Consider the following 17,888-nt stretch of genomic DNA (forward strand, 5'->3'; position numbering starts at 1 on the left):
AGTGCCCCCTCGGCTTATACTCGAGTCACGGTCGGCGGTGGGGTCGGCGGGTGAGGGGGAGAGGGCGCTGATGCATACTCACCTAGTCCCGGCGCTCCTGGCGCTCCCCCTGCCCGTCCCACGGTCTCCGGGTGCCGCAGCCTCTTCCCCTGTTCAGCGGTCACATGGGACCGCTTATTAGAGAAATGAATAGGCGGCTCCACCTCCCATAGGGGCGGAGGCGCCTATTCATTTCTCTAATGAAGCGGTGCCGGTGACCGTAGAGGAAGAGGCTGCGGCACCGAAGACCAGCTGTCCGGGGGAAGGAGCGGCACGCCGGGAGCAGGTAAGTATCGCATATTCACCTGTCCGCGTTCCACACGCCGGGCGCTGTCTCCATCTTCCCGGCGTCTCTCCGCACTGACTGTGCAGGTCAGAGGGCGCGATGACGCATATAGTGTGCGCGCCGCCCTCTGCCTGATCAGTCAGTGCAGGGAGACGCCGGGAAGATGGCGCCGAGGAGCTGCAAGCAAGAGAGGTGAGTATGTGTTTTATTATTTTTATTGCAGCAGCAGCACAGCTATGGGGCAATAATGGACGGTGCAGAGCACTATATTGCAGAGCTATGGGGCAATGGTGCAGAGCACTGTATGGCACAGCAATGGGGCAGTAATGGTGCAGAGCACTATATGGCACAGCTATGGGGCAGTAATGGTGCAGAGCACTATATGGCACAGCTATGGGGCAGTAATGGTGCAGAGCACTATATGGCACAGCTATGGGGCAGTAATGGTGCAGAGCATTGTATGGCACAGCTATGGGGCAATAATGGTGCAGAGCACTGTATGGCACAGCTATGGGGCAGTAATGGTGCAGAGCACTGTATGGCACAGCTATGGGGCAATAATGGTGCAGAGCACTATATGGCACAGCTATGGGGCAATAATGGTGCAGAGCACTGTATGGCAGCTATGGGGCAATAATGGTGCAGAGCACTATATGGCACAGCTATGGGGCAATAATGGTGCAGAGCACTGTATGGCACAGCTATGGGGCAATAATGGTGCAGAGCACTGTATGGCACAGCTATGGGGCAATAATGGTGCAGAGCACTGTATGGCACAGCTATGGGGCAATAATGGACGGTGCAGAGCACTATATGGCACAGCTATGGGGCAATAATGGTGCAGAGCACTATATGGCACAGCTATGGGGCAATAATGGTGCAGAGCACTGTATGGCACAGCTATGGGGCAATAATGGTGCAGAGCACTGTATGGCACAGCTATGGGGCAATAATGGTGCAGAGCACTATATGGCACAGCTATGGGGCCATAATGAACAGTATGGAGCATCTATTTTTATTTTTGAAATTCACCGGTAGCTGCTGCATTTTCCACCCTAGGCTTATACTCGAGTCAATAAGTTTTCCCAGTTTTTTGTGGCAAAATTAGGGGGGTCGGCTTATACTCGGGTCGGCTTATACTCGAGTATATACGGTAATTATCATATACAGATGATCATTAATATATAGAAGATACTAAGCAAGTGATGTCACTGATCTTAGAATGTGGGAAAAGATGAGTCAAATACATGACATTTTTCTAAGAACAACAAATCATTCAGATTAACTGACCTGGTTCCTTGGGTGACTTCTTGAAAGGTCTGATCATCTTCTACGGCACCTAGAAGTCAAAGCTTTTGTTAGTCCCATGATATTGAAGTTTTCATCTCTTCTAAATGTCTAAATACAAGTTATACCAGACTTTTGGACGTTGTCAACTCGATACCTTTGTATTATGTTCTCCAATTAACTCACCTTGCTTTAAAATATACTGTTGCCAAAACTATAAAAGGTAATCCCCGGAAATCGGTGGGATCCCCTATTACAAATGGGGCCACATAAGTGCTGTCATTCTAATGAACACAATGGATGGTATCAGATAAGAACACATCAAATTCCCTGCACAATAGAATGTGCTCTTTCCATTTATTAATATTTGATGGCAAAAAGTAAGCAGAGGACAAGTTATTATTCCTCTACAGTGCTTACACCACACAAAGAGGTCAATAGGAGACATTGTGTGAACACGGGACCCTTGATCATCAGGGTAATTCGATTCTTTTTTGCTAGGGGACATTCATCTCTTGTCATCCATTGGTCACTGCTCAAATTTCCAATCAATTATTTTCAGCAAGCAGTGTCGGAATGATGCAGATATACTGAATTATTGATTCATTTTGATCAATCGCCAATAAAGTGCCAACAACATAATCATTACATTGATATCTTGAGCTGAACGCTTACGTGAAGGAACGGCTAGGGAATGGAACTATTCTTTTGTAACAGTATTTAGACATCTTTTTCTGTTTATACTTAAAGTACAGTTAAACTCCATAGACGCAATAGTCAGACATGTTGAGATCTTCACGTTATATGACCTTATAGGAGTATTTTTCATTATTACAAAGAGAACTGATGTGGTGATGATATAGAGACAAGGGTTTACCTAATTTGCAAGCTGTATTTTAGGTTAGGGCTTTATGTTACAGATCTAGTGTTTGGCTGTGCAATGATGATATTAAAGATATTCTGGGACCAGGCTGTCCCATGAAGAAGTTGCATGACATATATTCTCTGCAATGTCAAATTATCATAAAATAAGGTAAAGCGAGTAAGCTAATTTATATATGAAGATACAATTCTTGTGCTTTCAGATTTTGAGGTTCATCAGAAAATTCTGTAAGTGCATAATCACAGTATAAGTACGGTATTTCACTTGTGTCTTATAGCTCATCTGACACTTTAGAACTTCACTATCCAATTTTGCAAAAAAAAAAATTTATACAAAAAATAAATAAGTAAAAAGGTGAGATACAGTGTTAAACCAAAGTCAACATGTTTGCTGGTCAGTGGTCATTTTTAGTGGACTGTTTAATAGATCATTTGGTGCACACAGACCACCATTGTGTTTACAATACATATCCTGCGTAAACAAAACGATGCGCTGCCAAGATTGGGGCAATAAAAAAAAGATCATTTCATCTGACAAACGAGTGTTTTTCTCGGTCATCAGGTAATCGCCAACCTATTTAGACTTAAAGATTAGCGTGAAACGAGTGTTCTTTCTAACATCCAGTCGCGATAATCATGCAGTATAAATAATGGACGGTTCTGATCTATCCGTAAACATAATAGATCGCACACCAACGGGGAAAAAAAACAACGATGAGAGAAATGGCTTTTATTCATAGTACATCAAGGCCGTGGAAAGGATTACTATAGCAATCAGATATAGCCAGAGATGGGAAAATACCTGTCGATTATTGGTGTCATATTGCGTCATTTACAATGACTAGGGGCGGCTACACACCAGAACTGCGCCAGATGTTTTCTATGGAGTAGACGCAATAAGAAGACATGCTTTATGCAAGATGGAATAACATTTGGATATTTTTATACTAGGAATTGGGACTTGCAGCTTCTTCTACCTACTTCATCATACAGCCCCATATTAACACATCACTATTGTCGTGTCCTGAGAAATCACTCAATGATGTAGTAATATTAACAAGATCTGGGTGATTTTATATAAAGAAATGTAGCATAACCAGAGCTGTGAACTCACCTCTTGCATGACAATCAGCTCTGATAGATTTACAAATCCATCTCAGCTACAACCAGTTCTGCTTAACGGCAGAATTAAATAGGCGCCACTACATTCAGAAACACATCTTTTATAGGGATTTGCTAAGCACGGACGCTCAGCTCCGACAGTATCAACTGAGAAACAGCCAACATTGTCCAAATTAGACATCTATGTTCTGCAAAAATATCACCACTACATCCACATACTCCGCTCTGCTGCACAGGGCTGTAAGGCAAGGTCCTGACTCCACAGCCCTGCTGCTACATACAGCATTTCTTGCAGCGCCAGAAAGTTAGGCTAAGAGCATATCAATGAATCACGTCCACAAACTAGATCTTGTTACACCTCATACCCAGCTCTGCAATGTGTATGTAAAGGTGTTGGTGAATCTACATACCCAGTTCTGCTACATGTACAAATAAACTGGACTCCGCTTGGTATGTGATGCTCATCTAAGCATTATCTGTGCTATTAGAAGTTTTTAAGGAGCTTTTAGTTAAATTATGTTGCAGTAATAAATTTAAAGTCCAAAATTTAGACTTGGCATCTAGAGCAACTCACTAAAAAGAACAAAAAGAAGATAAAAAAAAAAAAATCTACATTACAAGTGCACTGACTACAGGATGCAGCTGCCCCCATGATGAGAACAGGGGGGAAAACTGAGGAAACAACCACTCACACATCTACCATTGCTGGAGGGGGTGGTTGCCTTGTTTTATAAATGCGCAACCATCAGGCTTTCCTAGGGCGCCAATCACACTGGTACATTAGATGCAGTGTCTGGTTTATAGCCTATTAGTGGAGCCCATTCTGTTCGGTCAAGTGGGCTGCCCAGCACCATATAAGTGCACCCCACAGGGATAGGTGCCAACAATACAGGACCCGACGGCACAAAAAATGTACTCCAAAAGATAAAAAGATGTAATAAATGTATGATGCATTTATCAGTATGTTGGCCTGCTGCACCCGGCACAGCATTAGTAGCTTGCCCTGGATGGTAAGTGCGGCTGCCCTCTTTCTGTGATGCATCTTGATATCTACATGAAATATCCAGTATGCCTCCATATACAACACAACCCAACAGGTATCTGGTTAGGAAGCGTGAAACACTAGGTATAATGTTTGGGTTAGGCCAGGCTCAGACCTGTGCCATCACCACGCAGTTTTATTCTTTGGATCGCGCTTTACTTTTTACATTATTGTGCTTGATGCTTTGGTCTAATGACATAAAGGGTTGTCCACTACTAGGACAACCACTCCTTGATCTAAAGGTTTGGCGCCGATAAAATAATAAAGCTTATATTCACCTCCTGCACCATTCCAGTGGTGTTGGCACTCGAGTTCCAGTGGCTCTCATGCGATTAAGACACGTGAGCCTGGCGTCCAATTAGCGCTGGTGTCACCGTCTCTGCCTTCTGACAAATCAAACATCAAGAGGAAGTGAGCGAGCAGCCAAAGATTTGACTTTCTCTTGATGTTTGATTTGTCTGAAGGCAGAGACATTGACACCAGCGCTGATTGGGCGCCAGGCTCACGTGTCACAACAGCACGTGAGTCCCAGGAATGAGAGTGCCGACACTGCTGGAACGGTGTCAGCACGGGAGGGGTGTATAAGGGTTTTTTATTTTATTGGGGCCAAGAGCGGGGTATGAAAAGGGGGGCTTCCAAGTAGTGGAGAACTTCTTTAAGTGCTGTGACATACTTTGACCCCTTGGTCTTATTACACTAAAGTATGACAAGCACTTTTTTTTTTTTTAACTACATTTAATTTGTGACCATTTAACTTAGGAGAGAGTACAATCGGTCCATGGATGTATTTTTATAGATTTTTTTTTCTTGTCACTTGATCTGATGACGAACACTGATTAAATTTATTATTATTATTATTTATTTATTGTTATAGCGCCATTTATTCCATGGCGCTTTACAAGTGAGGAGGGGTATACATAATAAAAACAAGTACAATAATCTTGAACAATACAAGTCATAACTGGTACAGGAGGAGAGAGGACCCTGCCCGTGAAGGCTCACAATCTACAAGGGATGGGTGAGGATACAGTAGGTGAGGATAGAGCTGGTCATGCAGCGGTTTGGTCGATCGGTGGTTACTGCAGGTTGTAGGCTTGTCGGAAGAGGTGGGTCTTACACTGCATTGTAGTCATTTGGCCATATTGGTGCTAGTGACTAATCATTTTTTGTATATACCTTTTATGCCTTACACAGTTAACACATTATTTGATCACTTATTTAGATTGTGAGCCCCATTGGGGACAGCGATGATAATATGTGTAAAGTGCTGCGGAATATAAAAATAAAGAAGATTATTATTATTATATCACTTGATCTTGCACTTTATTCATATGTCCACTTAGGCTTTGATAGATAGATATTATATATATTTTTTTTTCTTTTTTTCCATAGTTTATTTCCATCTAAGACTATTTTGTACCCTCAACTGCTTGTACATCATACCAGGTATCTACAGCACATATCGCACTTTGGCATTTTCTGTATTTCATTCTTTGTGAAGGTCATTATTATGTCTTTCGGATTGGTGAGATTACTCTACATTTTTATCTCTTTTTATATGTGTTGTATTGCCTTATTTTTTTATTCAATAAAGGTTTATATTATTTATTAAGATTGGGCATTTTGCTTCCTTTCCTTTGTAGTTTGTTTGTCATTTCTGGAAGTGCCCATGTTTTTTTTGGCTGAGCCATATTTTGGGTTTTGTGTCACTTTTGGCAGAAGAAATTTGGTAAATAAGATTGGCATTGTAGTTCAAATACTATTTAATGGTGCTGGGGAAATAGCAGTGCAATTAGAGGCATCATTAAACTTTTGCCATAATAACAGGTTTTACAGAAGAGACAATATCGTTAGTTTTGCTGTAGGCACATCTTAAATGTTGTTTTGTTTATTTTTTTAAACAAGTTAACTTAAAGATAAAATATTTCTCAGGTTGGGAGGTTTCCTACAGCCATTTTTGGTCAAAATCCACGATGGCAATGCAGTTATGTTTAGTCTTAAATAATTCCCTAATTGCTAGCTCTACATTAATAAATTGATTTTTGCTACCTAAATATACAGGGCAAGACTAAGAACACATTGGGCTAGATTCATTTAGGATTTTCTGAAGTCACTTATTTTGTCTCCTTGCATTTGTCGTTATTTTTTTTTTGCTAAATTTTTCAAAATTATGCCGGCTGTTACAGGCACAGCCAAAAAAAATGTCTCTTTATTTTTGTCTTTAACCAGCCTTTGACTTTTTGAAATATTGAGAACACCTTCCAGGCAGGAATTGCTGGTAAATGCACAAAAAAAAAAAAAAAAATGCAAGATTTGGTAAACGTAGCATTTCATGAAATATGTCTAAAATATCTGGATAAGCAAAGCTGTTGAATAAGATAAAATAAAAAAAATAATGAATAAGGTACAACTATTAAAGCTACTAGAAAAAGAGCAATTACTCCAGAAAAGTGAAGAAACCACAATGATTGGGGGATATGCTGCATCAGAAATGCGCTGCGTCTATTCTACTTTCTTACAGATTTTACTCTAACACGATGACAGAATTAATACATTTTTAATCTATAGTGCTAGATACGTCTCTTTTTACTTGCATGTTTATCAGCATATGGCTGGAGCAATTTTCCGATAAATAATATACAACTTGTTTTCTATTATGCGTTACTTATATAGCGCCATCATATTCCGCAGCGATTTTCATTATTATTGCTGTCCCCGTTGGGGCTCACAATCTAGACTCCCTATCAGTATGTCTTTTATATAGGGACCCGATAGAATTCTGCTCACATTCATTAGAGTATATTCACACAAGGCATTTGTGCAGCATTTTTTAGGCATGAAAAATGCTAAAAAACCACTGAAAGAATTGAAATATGCAGCAAGTGGATGACATTTTATAATGCTTAGCAGTAGACCGCATAGCAAAAAAGAAAAAAAAATACTGCAAATACTCAGTGTGTGAACAAGCTCTTAAGGGTTGTGTAGTATTCTGTAAATAAAGCGTAATCACTGTAAAATATACTAGTTACATACATTTATTGAGGAGTTTTATTTCTTTACCTTTTCTCAGATGGAGACGAAAAATCCATATTTGACTTAATCATTCCTACAAATGAGAACTTGCTATGTGTATCGAGAATGGACAACACAAGAAATCCCGTTTTTCAGGGTTTGCTACTTGCAGGAATACATGATTATTAAATATATTTTAGGCAGTATTCACATAGCCTTTTCTCTCCTACATTTGGTGTATGTGCCTTGAACGTTCACGATGGATGCCAAACTCGGCTATAAAACCTTATAGATTGCCCTTTTGGCGATCGACAGGCAGGTATGCATCGATAGAATACTTATTTTTTTTTAGAATGGGATGAGACATAGGTAAAAATAAGCAACGTTAGAACTATATTCCTGGAATATTTCCTGACAGTGGGAACAGAGACTATGAGAGGTTTACATCATAGACCGCATACATTGCTCAGATAAGACAAATTGGTTAAATTATTCAGTATGTATGACATTTTAGCCTCTCGTTGTAGACTATAAAGGTTTAGTAAAAAAATAAGCTTGAAAATCACCAATTGAAATATACAGACATTCATGAATCTTCATTCCACAGTGATGAATCTTTATCTATATAAAAATCTGGACAACACCTTTAAATTCTCCTTGGAATGCAGTTGTACATGTACAAGTCTCTGTAGCAGGACAGCAGGCCATCCGTCAAGTTCTTGGAGGGAGGTGAAACTGGGCTTTTTTAAGTCTACAGCTGTTCATATAATCTAATGTGTTTGGGGGGGAACTCATCTGTCCCCCATGGCAGATGTCAAAGAAAACTAGCATGCCAGACATACCCCATCCTTTGTAGTCTTTAGAAGCCATCTAACTGACAATAAGAGTATTATTAGGGAACAAGATTTGTAACTGGTTCTATAAATCTCTTTATTCTGCTCTTATATTACCATGAAGAGTTAAAGTTGGTAGTAAAGCCCCCACACGATTGCTATTGAAACTCACAGACACTTAAAAAAAAAATATATATATATATGGCAAGACTAACATTTATTTCCACTGTACATCGATCCAGGTGTCGCATTTATGGCCACACATGTAAAAAAGTCTGATTCACTCGTTTATTATATTAAGAAATATAGCCGACTATGGAAAAATAAGTAGAGGTTGTATAGTTTCAGTCTTCTGGTTCCTAATGACTAACTCGTCAGTGAACGGTTAGTTATAAAATTAAGTTTAATGTGAAGCTCCTATTTTGTACTTTCGGAGCTTCCAAATAAACAAATAGTCATCTATCTTCCTATATTGAAGTTTATGACCTCCAGCTGTTGAAGACTCACGGTTTTTGGTTATTTGTCACAATGGAGGAAACCTTTCATTATTACTCCCCCTAATTATGCCTTTATATTAGGTTACATTACTGAGCATGTGTCATTATACATTAAGTGGGTGTACTGTGTGGAAAGAAAAAGGCTATAACATAATAATATTATAACATAATAGATATCTACTTACAAAAATTATTACATTTTGGTTAATAAAAAGGAGAAAGCTAATTGTGGAATAATCCATTTATTGAGGTTCCTAAAGCTTACTGTTCTGTGGGTATTTATAAGATTGAGGACAACTATGTGCCCCAGCTTGAGAAAAGGAGGCAGTAGGGCATTCGCCCTTTTTTATTATTATTACCATGTCCTTTCAACCCCTAGTTATGTCTTTTTAAAGATAAAACACCTTCAATCGTTTACAGCAGGGAGGAAATGCATGGATGCAAGTAGCCATATACATGGAGTGAACATGAAAGGAGCAATAATTCACTTTCTGGACTAAAGCACAACCAGGATTTGGGGACTGAATCCTAAGTGTAGAAGATGGCTTTTGTATTTTAAATGAAGAACAATGCCTAAATTGTTGCTCCTGTGTGGCTATTTTCTGCCCCCAAATGTTCAGAAATTAAGGGTTATATCTTAAGTCTATTTGACATGGCTAAAAAACAAAAAGGTGATTGAATAGGAAGACTGATCTGCAGGAAGTCACTACTCTATTGCTTGATTTATAGGGCATTTTTACGAATGCAATCAACTCACTTTAGTGAGTTCTACCATTAAGCACCGCGTCTGTCATGTAATGTTACAATTCAATTTGAAATAGTTACATTGAAATTGCATATATATATATATATATATATATATATATATATATATATATATATATACATACACACACACACACACACACACACACACACACACACACACACACACACACGGATCTCACACCTCTGTTTTGGAACAAATGTACAACTATCTGCAATTGTTAAAATATTACAGTGGATTTGTGCAAATTGATATTCGACACTTGCTTTTCATTTTGCTAAAATAGTTAATATAACTGCATTCTAGATGTTTGTGTAAATAGGTTATTAAAATAGTGAACTTTATTTTTAACAAAAATATATATTTCATAGAGCTGAAAATGTGAGCATTTGAGAACCTGCAGCATTACGTTACTCATGTTATGTGAATGTCACAGACAGGAAAATAAACTATTACAAATGGAAACGTTAAACTTGATGCTTTAGATACAAATTTCAGCACCTTTGTCAGGACTTTATCCTCTCCCTCTAACCTTTTTCCCCCCCACATTTCCTTGCTTTTAAATGCTATCTACACAGACTCAAAAATTGCATTTTAGGTTATAAAATAACAAAATTAAATAACACGATAAAAAGTACTCAGTAGTAGTAAAACCTAAAATTAATAAGAAATTATTGAATTGTATGGTTAAAAAGTCTAACATTTTAGGAAGACCGATCATTGCCATCCATATTTTTTGGTTTTATCTTAGCTTTATGTAGACATTTTAAAAGATATATACTATATAGGAAGCACAATTATAAATACTTTTTTTTATTAACTAAAATATTGAATTAATTACAGTCACCACTGTTCAAATGAATGAAAAACATAGAAATGATAGAAGTGAACGAATAAAAAAAATATATCTTGAAAGGACAGATTTACAAGTCTTAATAACGAAGGCTAAAATAGAACAAAATAATCAGAAATAAACATCAAATAAAACACTTTGTTACAACCTGATTCGTAAACAGAATTTTTGTCTCTTAAAGATTAGAAGTGACATAAATCTGTAGGATAGTTTTTTATTGTTGTTTTTTTTCTTACAAAGACTGGATCTTAATATGTTCAATAAATTTTTTGATATTTTAGAACAGTTTCCAGTGAACATTTATTGATTGTATACCGTATTTACAATTTGTGTTCAGTGTTAAAGAAAAACTCAAACTAATTAAAACATATTGGTAGAAATCATTAAAAATAAAACCTATTAAATAATTTAAAATATTCTGAACTAGAACATATTTTGACACATTTTCTTCATATTTACACATTATTTCTACACTGTGTTTTAGTTTGTGTACCGGTTTTTATTCAGAGTATTATTGTTTAGGACAAAACACTATTTGATACAGTAACTGAAATAAAAGAAAACAAAAACCAAAAACTAAAAATACCATATATGTAACCTAACAGTAAAAAGCAACTTATTGCCTGCATTGAATAATATATTTTTGAAAAATCTACTAATATTTAATGGTTTTTTTATTTTATTTTATTTATTTATTTATAATTTTTTTTTAACTATTCCATGCATCTTCAGAAGCAAGATAAAAACCTGTATTTTCATATATACCATTTAGAATTTAAAAAAAAAAAAAAAAAAAAATCTTTCATTTCCAATGGTTGCAAAATAGCCCACCTACAGAAGGTAGAAAATTGTGCTTCTAGTGCCACCTATAGGTTGCTACCCTGCAATGTTGACTTATAATGGGGTATTGCCTTTAAGGGTAAATTCACACTTATGAAAATTTGATGCAGATTATTATCTTTCCTGATTCATTTGAACAAAGCTTTCCGAAATCTTGCCTAGAACTTGAACAGGTTTTTAGTGTAATAAGTGTCTGCAATAGGTTTTCTTTGAGCTTATAGGCCCCAAGAGTCTCTCTTTAATGTACCCATTGGTCACAGCGTTAAAAACCTGCCACAGATTGTAAGCGTGCTGCGGCGGAAATGCCTCAGATTTCAATGTGGATTTTGGTGCAGATTTTGGAATTTTTTTTTTTTTTTTTAAAAGACTGGACAAATCAGTATATTCCACAGCGTAACAAAACAATTTTATTTTTCTGTGCTAATGTTTATTTCTAAATGCTTTAGACTGTTCTTAGCTTCACATAAATGAGGATTTTCTTTTAGTCTAACATTATTAATATGATTTTCTAAAGGCTTTTCATTCAGAAAATCACGAGGACATGCTGAAACAAAGACAATCCACTCTAGGTATGGTATTTTTTTAGCAGCATCTTCCCAAGTGATTTTTCTTAAAGAAAAAAAAAAGTGCTTATAAGTGATGATATAATAAGATCCACCGTAAAAACACTTGTCTGAGGCCAAGAACAGTGTTAGCAATAGGAAAAGAACGTCGGAGTTGCAAGGCAAAAAAGGTTTTGTTATGTTAGTGTGTAATTTAGCACTGACTCATCCAATATTTATGTTAAAAAAAGGATTGGAAATACGCATCAAAATCCACTATGAAATTGATGGAATTTCTGCAACAAAAGGACGTGCTGCAGATGTGAAAATCAGAGGATTTTGATGCAGATTTTTTTTTTTTTTTTTTTTTTTTTTTTTAATAATTCTATGCATTTATAGACCCCAAAAAATACCTTCTGAAAAACACCTTATGGCTCATCAGTGTCCCCCCTCCCTTTTATGACTTTTTATTTTTAAACTATGCTTACAAATATTCTTTTTTTTTTTCATTGTCTGTGCCACAAAAACACTGGTGTGAAGCTGATTTTTAAAAACAATATGACACCCCTTAAATCTATACAATGTAGAGTGATAGAAAAAAAGTCATAAATAAAATACAGTTGTAGTACGCTGTATATTTCATGGCTGACTTTCAGCGTCACCCCACAAATAAGAAGAAACAAGAGATTTATCCAAAATACACTGTGAAATTAGCAGAGATCCAGCGACGCCTAAAAAGAGTTCACGGTATCAGTTGGGGTCTTTCCACGTCGGCCTTGAACATTTAGCACCAACCTTCCTGGATCCCTTACAATCAAACCCACCCCCTTATTGTTACTCCGCGGCACCAACAGACGGACATATCAATAAAAGCTAAATACTTGGCAAACTGGAAAGCGTGACTGACTGGCAGGAGTAGGTCTGGGGCCTTGTTGCCACCAAGCAGTTTCCCCCTCCTCATCGGCCGCTATACACCGCAGGGAAACTGAGGAGAGAATGAGCCATAGTTTACCATGGTCTGCTCACATTCATCTGGCACATCCCCTGGACCCTTCAAAGACCCAGAAAACGTTACATTTTCTGGGTTTTTCCGTCTGGTTCAAGAGTTTTACAGTAGAAAGCCTGATGATGACTAAAAATACTGATATAGAAGGCGGCGATGTGTGAACCCAGCCTAACAAGCCGGTATACATCCACCAACAGAGAACCTAAGGCACCCATGAAATATGTGGGGAGCCCTTTCCTACACATATAGGGCCACAGAGGGGTGTAACTATAGTGGGTGCAGGGGCTCCCTGAAGAACAGAAGGGTCCCAAAGGTCACTATTCTGGTAGTGGGGGCTTCGTGGTTACGCCATTGGCCACGTAATGTAGCGTGCTGGTGACTATGGCCGCCGGCTCCTTACCTATAGGTTTGAGAAACGTTTGTGACTACTCCTCACATTTAGGCTCTTTGTTCCCCCTCCAGTGATGAGGTGAGCTCTGACCTCCTAATTTGCTGATCCTGGTGAAGTGCCCGCAGCAGGCTATCACTTAAAGGCCGCCCCATAGTCAGCAGCCCACATACGGCACAAGGCACCGGGGCCACCAGCCCACAGACGGCACAAGGCACCGGGGCCACCAGCCCACAGACGGCACAAGGCACCGGGGCCACCAGCCCACAGACGGCACAAGGCACCGGGGCCACCAGCCCACAGACGGCACAATGCACCGGGACCACCAGCCCACAGACGGCACAATGCACCGGGACCACCAGCCCACATACGGCACAATGCACCGGGACCACCAGCCCACATACGGCACAAGGCACCAGGGCCACCAGCCCACAGACGGCACAAGGCACCGGGGCCACCAGCCCACAGACGGCACAAGGCACCGGGGCCACCAGCCCACAGACGGCACAAGGCACCGGGGCCACCAGCCCACAGACGGCACAAGGCACCGGGGCCACCAGCCCACAGACGGCACAAGGCACCGGGGCCACCAGCCCACAGACGGCACAAGGCACCGGGACCACCAGCCCACAGACGGCACAAGGCACCGGGGCCACCAGCCCACAGACGGCACAAGGCACCGGGACCACCAGCCCACAGACGGCACAATGCACCGGGACCACCAGCCCACATACGGCACAATGCACCGGGACCACCAGCCCACAGACGGCACAAGGCACCGGGGCCACCAGCCCACAGACGGCACAAAGCACCGGGGCCACCAGCCCACAGACGGCACAAGGCACCGGGGCCACCAGCCCACAGACGGCACAAGGCACCGGGACCACCAGCCCACAGACGGCACAAGGCACCGGGACCACCAGCCCACAGACGGCACAAGGCACCGGGACCACCAGCCCACAGACGGCACAAGGCACCGGGACCACCAGCCCACATACGGCACAAGGCACCGGGACCACCAGCCCACATACGGCACAAGGCACCGGGACCACCAGCCCACATACGGCACAAGGCACCGGGACCACCAGCCCACATACGGCACAAGGCACCGGGACCACCAGCCCACAGACGGCACAAGGCACCGGGACCACCAGCCCACATACGGCACAAGGCACCGGGACCACCAGCCCACATACGGCACAAGGCACCGGGACCACCGATCACGATCGCACGAGTCGGGGGAGAACTTGGGCTATGAATGGAGCCGGCCTGTCAGCAGCACACCCCTGCCCCTGGATCGCACAGCCCTGCCCCCAGCACAGGAACCAGCGATCGATTCCCATTGAGGAGCCCCCACCACTTCCATTCAGCTGTCCGGGCTACCACTGCCCGCTCGGGGGCCACCAGCCGCACAGCCCGGAGGATCACTAGAGGAGCCGCCGGCGCCGCACACACGGCCGGGCAGCTACTGGCGAGCACTTACTTACTGCCGGGGGACGAGAGCTGCGAGCTCTACCACGTCTCGGGAGGAGGGGGTGCGCTGGCACGGTGCGCATGTGTCTTAGTCACATCTTCCTTGGCTTGGGTGGGAGTCAGGAGAGCGGCACCCCGGCCCCAGCACGCAATGGACAGGACAGCAGCAGAACGGTGCATGTGTTATCACAATGTGCACATTAAAGGGGATGGATTTCTGGGGACGCTTGGGCCCCGCCCGGGAACGCCCCGACCCAGCCCGGACCGCCCACTCTGGGGCGGGGCTTACACGGATCCACCCCCCATTCAGCCCAGGAGTCCCGGGAAATCCGGGACAGTTGGCAAGTGTGTGGGCGCGGAGTAATGAGGAGGAGGGAGGCAGCAACAACAACGGAGTCCCGGGAGGAAATCCCTGTCCTGGCAGGGCCAGTGTGGGGGGAGAGGATGGACCCCAGCCACCTGCGGCGGGCGGCATTACAGAGGGCACACGCTGCGCTGCAGGGGTCACTGGGTCCAAACTTATAGATAATAGACCGAGCTACCGGGAATTCAACACCATGGACAGAGCTCCACCGATCTGTGACCCGGAGGCAGTTCTGGAGCTCTAATCACGTAGCAATCACATATCTGTCCGTATAATATCTGTCTCATATCAATCTATTATCCAACTATTGGCTATCGCTCTCTGTCTAGCCTACATTCCATAGCTATCCTATAACTATCTATCCCATATCCATCTCATATCTATCCCATATCTATCTCATATCTATCTCATATCTATCTCATATCTATCCCATATCTATCCCATATCTATCCCATATCTATCTCATATCTATCTCATATCTATCTAATATCTATCCCATATCTATCTCATATCTATCTAATATCTATCTATCCCATATCTATCTCGTATATCTATCCTATAACTATCCCATAGCTATCTCATATCTATCATCCATCTATTATCTATCACATAGCTATATAATATCTATCACTCACATATCTGTCTATATAATATCTATCTCATATCTAGCTCATCAATCTATTACATATCTATATGTCATATCTGTCTCATTTTTTTAAATTATTATTTATATAGCACCATTAATTCCATGGTGCTGTAAATGAGAAGGGGTTACATCAAAACACAAATATCACTTACAGTACACAAAACTAACAATGACAGACTGATACAGAGAGGAGATGACCCTGCCCTTGCGGGCTTACATACTACAGGATGATGGGGAAGGAGACAGTAGGTCGAGGGTTGCGGTAGCTCCGATGGTGTTGAGGTGGCCGTGTGGTCATTACAGGTTGTAATCTTCTTTGAAGTGATGGGTTTTCAGGTTTCTTTTAAAGGATCCAAATGTGGTGGATAACCGGATGTGTAAGGCTAGGTTTACATTGCGTTAGCGCAATCCGCTAGCGCTAAACGGATTGCGCTAACGCAATGTCTTTTTTGGGGCCGCGTTTAGGGGTCATGTTAACGTCCCCGATAGTGCAGATCCCCGATCTGCCACAGTGGGGAACGGACCTCGGGCGCGCCGCGGACGCTGCAAACAGCGTCCGAGGCGCGTCACAAAAGAACGGCACATCGCTAGCGTGTGCCGAAACTGGCACGCGCTAGCGATGCGCTGCAGGCGAAATTTACATTGCTGTCAATGGGTGCGCTAACACCCGTTGCACGGCGTTAATTGCGACATTTTTGCCGTGCAACGCTGTCCGTTAGCGATCACCCAATAACGCAATGTGAACCTAGCCTTAGGGCACAGAATTCCAGAGGATGGGGGATACTCGGGAGAAGTCTTGGAGGCGATTGGGTGAGGAGCGCATAAGCGTGGAGGAGAGAAGGAGGTCTTGGGAGGACGGGAGATTATGTGAGGGAAGATATTGAGAGATTAGTTTGGAAATATACGGAGGACAAAGGTTATGGATGGCTTTGTAGGTCAGTGTTAGTAGTTTAAACTGGATATGCTGGGAAATTGGGAGCCAGTGAAGGGATTTGCAAAGAGGGAAAGCAGGAGTGTAGCGAGGAGAGAGATTAATTAGTCGGGCAGCAGAGTTAAGGATGGACTGGATGGGTGCGAGAGTGTTAGAAGGTAGGCCACAGAGGAGGATGTTGCAGTAGTTGAGGCGGGAGATAATTAGGGCATGCACAAGCATTTTGGTAGAGTGAGGGTTGAGGAAAGGACGGATTCTGGAAATATTTTTGAGCTGGAGGTGGTGAGAGCTTGGATGTGCAATTTGAAGACAGGGCAGAGACAAGGATTACTCCAAGGCAGTGGATTACCAGGACAGGGGAGAGTGTGAATTCATTGTGATTGATAGATCAGGCAGGGAAGGTGTGCGAGATATAAGTTGTTCAGATTTGTCCACATTGAGTTTGAGGAAGCGAGAGGAGAATATGGCTGATAGACACTGGGATTCTGGAAGGCAGAGGTCACATCTGGGCCAGAGAGGTAGATCTGAGTGTCATCAGCATATAGATGGTACGGGAAGCCATAGGACTTTATGAGTTGTCCCAGGCCAAGTGTATAGATTGAGAAGAGAAGGGGTCCTAGGACAGAGCCTTGAGGGACACCAACAGAGAGGGGGCGAGATGAAGAGGTAGTATGGGAGTAGGAAACACTAAATGTGCAGTTGGTAAGGTACGAGGAGATCCAGGATAAGACAAGGTCTTTGACACCAAAGGAAGAGAGGATCTGTAGTAGGAGGCAGTGGTCAACTGTGTCGAAGGCAGAGGACAGGTCTAGAATTAGGAGTATAGAGTATTGTCTGTTAGCTTTGGCTATAAGTAAGTTATTCGTAGGTTTGGTCAGGGCAGTCTCAGTGGAATGGTGGGGACAGAAGCCAGATTGTAGGTTATCGAAGAGCGAGTTAGATGCAAGGTGATAGGAAAGTTCAGCGTGGATGTGCTGCTCCAGGAGTTTGGAAGCAAATGGGAGCAAAGATATGGGGCGATAGCTGGATGTCACATCGCTGCCACTCTTCGCGTCCTGCCATACTCACTTGTCCTCGGC

The 17,888-nt window shown here is 42.1% G+C and overlaps 1 protein-coding gene across 2 annotated transcripts in view; it reads right to left on the bottom strand.

The window, feature by feature from the left end:
- LIN28B (lin-28 RNA binding posttranscriptional regulator B) overlaps nucleotides 1-15,058 on the bottom strand; it is a 133,024-nt gene extending 117,966 nt beyond the window's left edge. Inside the window, exons 1-2 of one of the 2 annotated variants that reach the window (XM_077289649.1) lie at nucleotides 14,879-15,058; nucleotides 1,616-1,664 (exon numbers count right to left, since the gene is read on the bottom strand). In XM_077289649.1, the coding sequence (XP_077145764.1) occupies nucleotides 1,616-1,652 (37 nt within the window). In that variant the 5' untranslated portion in view covers nucleotides 1,653-1,664; nucleotides 14,879-15,058. The remainder of the gene's footprint in view (nucleotides 1-1,615; nucleotides 1,665-14,878) is intronic. The other variant, XM_077289650.1, reaches the window with a different exon arrangement.
- Between the last annotated feature and the right edge of the window lie 2,830 nt (nucleotides 15,059-17,888).

Source organism: Ranitomeya variabilis, chromosome 2, assembly GCF_051348905.1.
Source record: "Ranitomeya variabilis isolate aRanVar5 chromosome 2, aRanVar5.hap1, whole genome shotgun sequence".
Lineage (NCBI taxonomy): Eukaryota > Metazoa > Chordata > Amphibia > Anura > Dendrobatidae > Ranitomeya > Ranitomeya variabilis.